Consider the following 12,655-nt stretch of genomic DNA (forward strand, 5'->3'; position numbering starts at 1 on the left):
AACAATAATAAAAGCAACGGAAAGAGTCATAAAGACAAAGGTATGGAGTATACAGTTATGTACTGTAATCATACTTCTATTATGTCCCTGAAAAACAGTTGCCTCTGGGACAATATAATTGTAATTAATAAACAGTTGCCTTTAGGGAAAGAGTTATATATAATTTATCCCCCCTGCTGCAACATTCACCCTAATTTCTAAAATAAATCATGCCAAAATAACAAAAAAATGTGTAAACTTAAGGCACCATATTTGCAAACCCTATTTTTTTCTTAAATTGCTGAACTTCCCCATATTTACAAAATTCTCCCCTCTTTTTTGTTTCCAATGGAGGGCATTAATTCCACTCACATTTCCTGTTCTAGAATAGACCCTGTATATATAAGTACGTAATAGCTACAGCTATAAATTATTTTAATGATCTACGTCTATTATCTTCATCTGAAATCACTGGATTGATGCAGGTGCCTAATTTACCATATATACCTACTTATTTATAAGTCCAGTCTAATTGCAAACAACACAGACTCTGATCTGCCATAACATAATGTGCTGGCAGATCAGGATCCATGTTGTTTGTTTAACTGGTTACTCCTAATAAATGCACAGACGCAGATCTGATAATGCATAAAATGACAGCTGGCAAAGGTCTGTACAGTTTGCATTTGGGCTTGACTTGTAAAAAATAAGTAAATATAATAACTTAAGCAAGGCAGTATGTAAGGTAGAATTCAAGGCAATTTATATTTATCAAAGTTACAGGAATATTAACTTTATATTAACTTTTCAAACAGACCAAATAACAATTAACAAAAACAGATTTGAAAAGGGTTCCTACCTGACAAAATTTCTTAGAAACAATAACTTTTGTAGATGGACCCTCAATACCAGGCAAAAATAATGGCAAAGCTTCAAGGAAACAACTATCATTATGAAAGCTGAAGAAAATAATAAGTATGGTGTACATATTACTTAATACAATAGCAAAATGAAACAAGCAGCTGGCAGAGATATCTGGGCAAAATTCTGTTCAAATTTTGTCCAATATTGTTGAGTACATATGTGTTATAAGTCTGACTGCCCGTATCAGATTCTAATTTTTAGTATACATGTATTATTTATTTATGTGTTTACAGTAGAGTAATCTGCATTACTATGTGCACTGGCCTAAGGAGAATTACTCTTGAGAGATAATATTTGGAGGTCAGCTGGTGTGGCATTCTACGAACGTTCTGTTATGAGTTGGGGTGGGGTGCTCCCAATATTTATTTGAATTACTATGGAATTCCTACCCTGGCTCGTTTTGTAGGAAGTGACATTAGTGATAGAGAGAGATACAGCTCCGAGCCCCCAGTCAGCAATACCGATAATTAAATTATTAAGAACACAAAGGTGAAATTCAAAAGAATAACAATTTAATACAATTTAAACGATATTAATTTCTCAACCAATCTCTTTCCTCTTGACCATGTAACAACCTATTTCATCACGTGATTATAGTGTGAGATGGCTTTCCCCCTGTGCTTGGTTTCTACTCATCTGTGCTCTACTCTGCCAATTCCTTTCCTCCTTCCAGCGTTCTCCATACTCCGATTCTTCCTGTACTCTCCTTGTCTCCTCCCCCTTCTCTCTCTCTTTCTCTAGCAACTAGGCTTGTTCTCTGCCTACTGCCTTGTTCTATCCCGTCTCTCTGAGACTCGGGACTTGACTACCCGGTAGTTCTGTCCCCAAAAGCTTCCTTTACGAAGCTTTCTGTCCTTGAATGTACCAAGGTTTCTTTTCCTGCCAATTCACGAGTGGCTTCCTCAGAGTTTATTGCTACAACTTCTCAGCACAATGCTTCACAATGACTAATTCGTTCTCAGACCAAATGACTGTTAAATTCTGGTTCAAATTGATGGCCCCACCCTTCCTCAGTTCCGATTGGATATCAATTCTACCCCAGTCGGTTCAGCTTAACAGGCGAGCCTCAGGCCATCTGTCAAAGTGGGGAGATTTACAACAGCATCGAGGGTCCTTTGTTCTAGAACAACGTTTCCAATGTCTACATGTTAGTTTTGACACCTAACGAAGTGGGCTCTTGTACAAAAACGAATCGCTACAATAGATGCAGGGTCTACATACACATGGCGCTAACCCATTCCTTTGTTCCTGACTTACGTAATCGTGGGCAGGCAAACGTGACAGTTGGTTTCAAACCCGGGACCCCTCATGCAAAGATATGGCGTCTAAATCGCCAGCCCATACGTTCCAGCGCTCATACTACCACGGCCACCTCCACATCACCATAAAAATGATGTTCTGGCAGCTGTACATATAGGCTCTAGAACGTGCAGACCCTCTCAGTCTCATAGATATTTCGTCTCAAGAAACCTTGGCACTGGCTTGGTTAGGTTATTATTTATTTATGGGTTTATATTAGAGTAATCTGCATTACTCTGTGCACTGGCCTAAGGAGAACTACTCTTGAGAGATAATATTTGGAGGTCAGTTTGTTTTGATCCCGGGATCCCTCATGCGAAGATATGGCATCTTAATCGCCAGCCCACAAGTTCCAGCGCTCATACTGCCACAGCCACCTCCACATACCAAAAAAAATGATGTTTTGGCAGCCATACATATAGGCTCTAGAACGTGCAGACCCTCTTAGTCTCTTAGATATTTCGTCTCAAGAAACCTTGGCACTGGCTTGGTTAGGTTATTATTTATTTATGTGTTTATAGTATGCCTGTATCAGATTCTAATTGTTAGTATTGACAGTTGGCCAGAACATTAATCCAACCATTCTGGATACTTGATACCAGAGACTGTCAACAGGCAGGGTTCTCTTGTTTATCTTCTCATGGCTAACTGTGCCCTTTATGCCCTTGGATAAGGCACAAATTTGGTAGAGAAGGCAGTTTTTAGTGGGGCTTGGTATTGTAAGCAACAATAGGTTTCAGTTATTGTGAAGATTTTTAACTTTATTTTACATAAAGTTGTAGGACCCTTACTTGGTGTTTGTGTGTCCTTTGAACCCCAATGTAACATTTTGGTGGCAGCGGTGGGATTCCAATAATTCTGTGTGAATTTTTTGGAATTGTTAAATACACTGGAATTGTGTTTGACAATTCTGAAAGCTGTGAGTTTAGCAAACCATTGTGTGATATTAGCAGTGACTGGTTGTACTGTGTGTATAACGTACAGTTGTTGATTGCTAAGTGCAAAGTATGTATCACTGTAAAGAGTGTATACATATAAGCCCAGAAATTCATAGAAAAGAAAAACTAGTCCAGTAGCTGTGAATACAGTGATAGAACTTACAGGAAGTACTTATAGTCTGTCAGTATGTTGGTTGCTGATGATGTCAAAGTTGAGGGAGCAATGGTTGCTTCAGGACGACAACGAAGAAAAGCAGCAGCAGCACAGAATTTGATGGAATTCACAGATACTGAGATTTCGGAGTATGCAGAGGAACTAAACTTTGAGTACATGCAACCACCCAAGAAAACAAAGCGAAAACCTAGTGCAAAGAAAAATGAAAGAGAATTGGAGTTAAGACAGAAGAAGTTTGAATGGGAAATGGAAAGAGAGAAATTAAGATTAGAAATGAAGCGTTTGGAAATTAAGTTAGAAAGAGTAAAACATAAATAATTTGTGACAGAAAAAAACATCTTCAATGCCATTTAAGGTAAAGCTTCAGGCATATAACCATGAATGAGGAGAAGATATTATGACTTTCCTAGTTGAGTTTGAATCAATTGCAAAGCATGCTAAGTGTTGTTGTTGTAGGGTTTAATGCCATTTTTCAGCACACGATAGGCTATACATGGCGGCCAGTATTAATGGTGGGGGAAGAACCCCGGGAAAACCCCGGAAAGCACAACCAACCCACCATGCTAAGTGTTCTGACGAGCTGAAAGTATTAAAACTAAGAACTCTTTTCACTGGTGAGGCTAAATATGCTGCAACTCAAGCTTGTGGCAGTTACCTGGAACTCGGGGAAAGGACTGATTGATCGCTTTGGAAAGAGACCGCATGAACATTTCACTACCTTGGTGAGCACGAAGAAGGAAAGCACTGAGACGTATCGTGGTCTGATGGCCAGGATTGATCAGCACATAAAGCTTTTCTTGGAGGATCATGACCCAATTATTTGTCTTAGTGAGGAATTTTTCTTGAAAGCCATGCCACAAGATCAAGCACAGTGGATTAGGAGGAACAAGGGTTCTGGTCCAGTTATAGAGGCTACAGAAGCTCCCACCAATGTACAACAGCAATGGCAGAAGAATAAGTTTTGAGTAGAAAATAATCGGGTTTTAAAAAAAAGTTTTTTTCCTCTGTATTTTGCAGTGCAACTAGAAATTCCAGATTATCTGGTATCATTGTAGAGCTACATCTGTCTACCTTTCTATAATACCACCCACTTTAGTGTATCATACATGACCTTGACGCTACAGAGCTGGGCAGTAGGCTACTACCTCCTGCCAAATAAACGCGTCACCATAGGTTAATGTGTTAAACTGTTATCATTGTAATGCCAGCCAGGTTGTTAAACTATTTGTTATCACTGTAATGACAGCCAAGTTATTAAACTAGTATCATTGTAATGACAGCCAGATTATTCAGCTGTTTGTTCTCACTGATACTCAAAGAAAACAGCTTACAGCTTTGAAACACATGATTTCAGTCCAACTATGATTACAGACAAACAAACAGATGGAAAACCTGATACAGGTTTCTGGCAACATCATCTGGATATGGAGACCGACTGATATTCAACTTTGCCAATAGTATGTTAAATATATATGCATATATATTTTTCACTGCATGTTTATCTATCATATGAAAAGTAAAGAGAGGCATCACCTGATCCAGCCTTCTTCCCAAAGTTAACTATGGATTACATATCTTACTAACCATTGACAGCTGCTCCTCAAAATTTCCCTGATCCATAGTGGCTGAAAAACAGAGAGAAATATTTAAATTCATGGTCACCTATTGACAGTGCATAATCATAATTTTGTATATGAAATACTGACATGATCATAATTTCACTGTGGATTAGTTTTACAGGATCATAATTTTGCTATTAAATATGTGGATTAGTTTTACAGGATCATAATTTTAAAAATTAAATGCATGGATTAGTTTTACAGGATCATAATTTTAAAATTAAACATATGGACTAGTTTTACAGGATCATAATTTTAACATTAAATACATGGATTAGTTTTACAGGATCATAATTTTAACATTAAAAAAATAGATTAATTTTGACATTAAATACATGGATTAGTTTTACAGGATCATAATTTTAACATTAAATACATGGATTAGTTTTACAGGATCATAATTTTAACATTAAAAAAATAGATTAATTTAGACATTAAATACATGGATTAGTTTTACAGGATCATAATTTTAACATTAAATACATGGATTAGTTTTACAGGATCATAATTTTAACGTTAAAAAAATAGATTAATTTAGACATTAAATACATGGATTAGTTTTACAGGATCATAATTTTAACATTAAATGCATGGATTAGTTTTACAGGATCATAATTTTAACATTAAATACATGGATTAGTTTTACAGGATCATAATTTTAACATTAAATACATGGATTAGTTTTACAGGATCATAATTTTAACATTAAAAAAATAGATTAATTTAGACATTAAATACATGGATTAGTTTTACAGGATCATAATTTTAACATTAAATACATGGATTAGTTTTACAGGATCATAATTTTAACATTAAAAAAATAGATTAATTTAGACATTAAATACACGGATTAGTTTTACAGGATCATAATTTTAACATTAAATACATGGATTAGTTTTACAGGATCATAATTTTAACATTAAAAAAATAGATTAATTTAGACATTAAATACATGGATTAGTTTTACAGGATCATAATTTTAACATTAAATACATGGATTAGTTTTACAGGATCATAATTTTAACATTAAAAAAATAGATTAATTTAGACATTAAATACACGGATTAGTTTTACAGGATCATAATTTTAACATTAAATACATGGATTAGTTTTACAGGATCATAATTTTAACATTAAAAAAATAGATTAATTTAGACATTAAATACATGGATTAGTTTTACAGGATCATAATTTTAACATTAAATGCATGGATTAGTTTTACAGGATCATAATTTTAACATTAAATACATGGATTAGTTTTACAGGATCATAATTTTAACATTAAATACATGGATTAGTTTTACAGGATCATAATTTTAACATTAAAAAAATAGATTAATTTAGACATTAAATACATGGATTAGTTTTACAGGATCATAATTTTAACATTAAATACACGGATTAGTTTTACAGGATCATAATTTTAACATTAAAAAAATAGATTAATTTAGACATTAAATACACGGATTAGTTTTACAGGATCATAATTTTAACATTAAATACATGGATTAGTTTTACAGGATCATAATTTTAACATTAAATACTGGGATTAGTTTCTAAAACTTATCTGTAGTGCATTATTATCTAACCTGTATTCTCAAAACTTGTTACATGTGCATACACAAATCTAGCTGAATTTGAAACTTGTTACATGTGCATACACAAATCTAGCTGAATTTGAAACTTGTTACAAAGTACACATCACATTATGACACCACACCATTCACATTATGAGTGTAACACAGTACACATCACATTATGACACCACACCATTCACATTATGAGTGTAACACAGTACACATCACATTATGACACCACACCATTCACATTATGAGTACATCATATTTATGATGGCTGTAACACAGTACAAGACATATTATGACTAACACAATACACATCACATTATGACACCATACCATTCACATTATGATTGTAACACAGTACACGTCACATTATGACACCATACCATTCACATTATGACTGTAACACACTACACATCACATTATGACACCATACCATTCACATTATGACTGTAAAATAATAATAATAATAATAATAATAATAATAATAATAATGAGGACTTTGTATAGCGCCTAATCTTTAGAAGCTCTAAGCGCTTTACAACATTAGACAACACCTATAAGATAAAAAAACATATAATAATATTATTACAAAAACAAACACCATGAAATTAGAAAAACATTAAAAAATAAAAAACATGCTGAAAATATTTCAGGTAGGAAACATTATTAAGTCTTTAAGTTTGTTCTTGCAGTCGAAATAAGTGAGTTTTTAGAGCCCTCTTGAATGTGATCACTGTGTCTTTGTGTCTAAGTTCAGTGGGCAATTCATTCCACGTTGCTGGGCCTTGGTATGCAAAAGAACGCTGTACATATGACTTTGTTTTCATAGTGGGAATAATGAGTATACGATTGTCACATTATGACACCATACCATTCACATTATGACTGTAACACAGTACATATCACGTTATGACACCAAACCATTCCCATTATGACTGTGTGAAGTGTCAAATTTTGAATTGCAGTGAACTTTAAAGTTGAATGCATTGAGCATTAACATTTTATCGCATTTAAGCCAGAAAAGTCTTTGTGAAGGGTCACATCGACCTTTCTTCATTCATCTCCCCCCATGTCAGTGTAAACTTCAAAGGGTCAGCATTCCAACTCTGTGAAATACCGGGGAATCTTAACACGGTCCTTAGAAAGTAAATATTTGAGCTACCAACCCTAACCACTTGGTAGGAACCTATGTCCATTATATCTGTAACATAGTACTTATCACATTATGACACAATACTGGTCACATTATGACTGTAACACAGTACACATCACATTCTGACACCATACCATTCACATTATAACTGTAACACAGTACACATCACATTCTGACACCATACCATTCACATTATGACTGTAACACAGTACACATCACATTATGACACCATACCATTCACATTATAACTGTAACACAGTACACATCACATTATGACACCATACCATTCACATTATAACTGTAACACAGTACACATCACATTATGACACCATACCATTCACATTATAACTGTAACACAGTACACATCACATTCTGACACCATACCATTCACATTATGACTGTAACACAGTACACATCACATTCTAACTCCATACCATTCACATTATGACTGTAACACAGTACACATCACATTCTGACACCATACCATTCACATTATAACTGTAACACAGTACACATCACATTCTGACACCATACCAGTCACATTATAACTGTAACACAGCACACATCACATTATGACACCATACCATTTACATTATGACTGTAACACAGTACACATCACATTTATGTTGGCTGTAACACAGTACACAATACATTATGATTGTAACTTAGTATACATCACATTGTAACTTTAACACAGTACACATCACAGTATGACTGTAATACCATCCATATCACATTATAACTAATTACTGTAAACCTCACATTATGACTGTACACATCACATTACGACACCATACCATTCACATTAAGACTGTAACACAATACACATCACATTTATGATGGCTGTAACACAGTACATGACACATTATGACTGTAACTTAATGTACACCACATTATAACTAATTACTGTAAACCTCACATTATAACTGTAACATAGTATACATCACACTATAACTAATTACCGTACATGATACGTTATGACTATAACATAGTATACATCACATTATAACTAATTACCGTACGCGACATGTTATTACTATAACATAGTATACATCACATTATAACTAATTACCGTACATGACACATTATGACTATAACATAGTATACATCACATTATAACTAATTACCATACACGACACGTTATTACTATAACATAGTATACATCACATTATAACTAATTACCGTACATGACAAGTTATGACTATAACATAGTATACATCACATTATAACTAATTACCGTACATGACACGTTATTACTATAACATAGTATACATCACATTATAATTACCATACATGACACTCTATGACTATAACATAGTATACATCACATTATAACGAAATGCTGTACATGACACATTATAACTGTAACATAGCATACGTCACATTATAACGAATTACTGTACACGACACATTACGACTATAACAGTATACATAACATTATAACTACCATACACAACACGTTATGACTATAACATAGCATGCTCACATTGTGACTTCAAGTTATATCAGTACATTGGGTTCCAGCTATTTTTAACTACTGCAAGATTTACAAATTATTCTTGAATATTGTGAATTGACTGTAAATTGTGAATTAACTGTATATTGTGAATTAAATAGCCTAAGTTGGAAGTTCATGTCTATATCAAAGTGCATATTAACCCACTTGGCAAAGAACTCTCAAATGAACAAATATTTTTAACATAAACATAAATCAATTGCAACATCTGTTGATAGGAATTCCAATCATGCTGATCCCTGATTTTAACCACTTTAATAAGATAACAATGAAATGAAAACTGACCTAATAACTGATACAGCTAAAATGGAATTGGTGTCTGTGTTGTAATGTTATAGTTGCTTTAATGGCATTCGTACCAAATGTATTGTTGTAACTTGTTATATCTACAGGAAAATAAGCAGTGTTTATATGACATCAGGAAATGTTGAATCCTTTACAAGGATGGCATCCTTCAATGCAATGAATGACTGTCTTAAACTTTATATATATGCAGCCTGACTTTGACAGAAAATACAGTCACTATAGTTAGTAATTAGCTTTCAGTGTTTAAATTTGTTAAGAACAGTCATTAACTATTACCTTTACAACATAATGAAGTGTGTAACTGGTCAATACTACAAAAAAAGGTCCAGTCTTTATGACTGTATTATGGATAATGACCAAGTTTTCAGCTCGGTTTAAAACCTTGTACCTATCTGTATTATTATTATTATTATTAAATCAATAACACCTTATTAGACGTACCAGTTATCTTCCTGTGCAAATATCTGAAGTGAGGTATAAGCTTTTCTAGCTGTTAATTTTTTGATTGAGAGAAAACCAACTGGGGCTAGTTAAAAGTAAGGCCTTACAGAAGACCAACTGGGGCTGGTTAAAAGTAAGGCCTTACAGAGAAGACCTACTGGGGCTGGTTAAAAGTAAGGCCTTACAGAGAAGACCTACTGGGGCTGGTTAAAAGTAAGGCCTTACAGAGAAGACCTACTGGGGCTGGTTAAAAGTAAGGTCTTACAGAAGACCTACTGGGGCTGGTTAAAGTAAGGCCTTACAGAGAAGACCTACTGGGGCTGGTTAAAAGTAAGGCCTTACAGAGAAGACCTACTGGGGCTGGTTAAAAGTAAGGCCTTACAGAGAAGACCTACTGGGGCTGGTTAAAAGTAAGGCCTTACAGAGAAGACCAACTGGGCTGGTTAAAAGTAAGGCCTTACAGAGAAGACCAACTGGGGCTGGTTAAAAGTAAGGCCTTAAAGAGAAGACCGACTGGGGCTGGTTAAAAGTAAGGCCTTACAGAAGACCAACTGGGGCTAGTTAAAAGTAAGGCCTTACAGAGAAAACCAACTGGGGCTGGTTAAAAGTAAGGCCTTACAGAGAAGACCTACTGGGGCTGGTTAAAGTAAGGCCTTACAGAGAAGACCTACTGGGGCTAGTTAAAAGTAAGGCCTTACAGAGAAGACCTACTGGGGCTAGTTAAAAGTAAGGCCTTACAGAAGACCTACTGGGGCTGGTTAAAAGTAAGGATCTCCAATATTCGATGTTATTAAATTCATGTAAATATTTTAATCTGATCTCTTTTTCAGTTTTTGATTGTTTGCTGATTACATCAAGACATTATGTGGACAACTGATTCTTGATAAAACCATACCACTAACAGTAAAAGTAGATATACCAATAATGTTACATGTACTAAATAAGTGTATTCCAAAGGTTACATACCAAACAATGTAGATCCTATTCAAATGCACTCACTATTTGGTGATCAACTGTAGTCTGTGAAATGCGTTAATATCGGGTTTATATACCCAATACATCACTATCACCGACTGGGTCAAGAAAGGCACAGTAGTCCTAGAACCAATACAACATTTATATAAAGTATTCCCTTTATTTCGAACACCACGTGCAGGACACCACCGCCGAAATACTGTGCTCATACGGAATTTACCAGCCATTGAAAACAATCGCAAAGCTTAACTTGCATGTGAGTCATGTTTTCCTGTGGAGAATATTAACTCCTTCCCCGATGCACACAATTTGTATGTACTCGTCGTATGTAAATAACGGGGCTATTGTGCGCTCTAGTGTATTGCGATATATAGAACAGAGAAGCCATATATATGCTGTTGTGTGTCAACGAGAAAGAGGGAATAAAGTTCGACATCTGGTATGAGCCTTAATAAATTTAAGATAATTATTCATGAACCAGATGTAGTAATAAACGTTTGTGATCAGCAAAACTGTAACTTCAAGCCTGTTTGAATATGTTCACAGGGGATGACCCTATGTGAACTTTTTTCCCCAAAATTCCAGCAAAATGATATAATTTTTTTTTATTTTTTTTATATTCTTTCGATATAATCTACATCTGCATGGGAAAAAAGATTGAACATGCTACAGTGTCCTATATTTTTACCGTGTAACATCACTAATTTTCAGGATGGTTTCGAAAAAGATTTGATACACTTCACTCACAGGTAGGGTCAGAATATATATTTTGATTTATTCATTGAGATATCACAGCGGGTTACAGTCCTACTTATACGTTATTATAAAAGACTGAGCGTCAGCTGAGGATATTATGAATTGTAAATCAACAAAATTCGTTCCTGCCTTGAAGTACAACTTATGCAAACGAAGCGTACTTGCAGTGGTTCGAGTGGCATAGATCTCAAACAACCATTAAACTATTACTTACATACGTTCAGCACAGCAATAAATAATTGAATCAAATTAGACATTAGTACTGGAGAACAGTATCTCACTCTGTATGAAAGAGCGAGAAAAGATATTTGCTGGGAACGAGTGAATAACGAATATATTTCATCGAGTGAGTGAAAACACTCAAGTTTTTCACCTCCGAAATGAAATATGTCCGTTATTCGCTCCGAGCAAGCATATTTATTTTGTTCGTTTGATACTCATATGTAATGGCTGACAATGCGTATAACAGACTGAAGTAGCGAATTTCTTTCAGTATCCCGCACGATAATGTCAGCGACACTTGAAATTTGAACTGATTATGTTCTGTTGCGTATTGTTTTATTGGCACAGAGAATGGCAGTAATAATATAATTATCCTTTCCAATTCAAGACAAACCAGCACATATATAAAGACGAAAACAGTATATGTACTTGTACTTTGTAAGATCTGAACTTGCTTTGTCTGAATGCGAGACGGTAAAACTTACCACTAAAGCACGTAAGCATCTGACTCTAGCTCAGAGTTCTTGATTATAATGCTATCGACGAGGCAGTGGGGAAAAAATTGTCTGATAGTAACATAATTCTTCTTTACAATTCAAAATAAACCAGCCCATACAAAAAAAAAAAAAAGAGAGACGAAACCAGTATGTGCACATTGTGAGATTTGAACTTGTTTCGTCTGCTTGCGAGGAGGCAAAACTTAGCACTAAAGGACGAAAGCATCTAAATGAAACTCATTTTTTTTAGTATGATGCCATCGACGCGGCAG

General features: G+C 34.8%; 1 protein-coding gene across 6 annotated transcripts in view; it reads right to left on the bottom strand.

Moving 5' to 3' along the window:
* LOC149805357 (uncharacterized) overlaps positions 1 to 12,655 on the bottom strand; it is a 133,506-nt gene that overhangs the window by 74,599 nt on the left and 46,252 nt on the right. For 5 of the 6 annotated variants that reach the window (XM_089949657.1, XM_089949637.1, XM_089949644.1 and 2 more), the window contains exon 2: positions 4,900 to 4,940. In XM_089949657.1, the coding sequence (XP_089805783.1) occupies positions 4,900 to 4,935 (36 nt within the window). In that variant the 5' untranslated portion in view covers positions 4,936 to 4,940. Of the gene's footprint in view, positions 1 to 4,899; positions 4,941 to 10,899; positions 11,214 to 12,655 lie in introns of those variants that run through there. The other variant, XM_089949649.1, reaches the window with a different exon arrangement.

This window comes from Sinohyriopsis cumingii, chromosome 2 (assembly GCF_028554795.1).
Source record: "Sinohyriopsis cumingii isolate HCF-2022 chromosome 2, ASM2855479v2, whole genome shotgun sequence".
NCBI classification, from domain to species: domain Eukaryota; kingdom Metazoa; phylum Mollusca; class Bivalvia; order Unionida; family Unionidae; genus Sinohyriopsis; species Sinohyriopsis cumingii.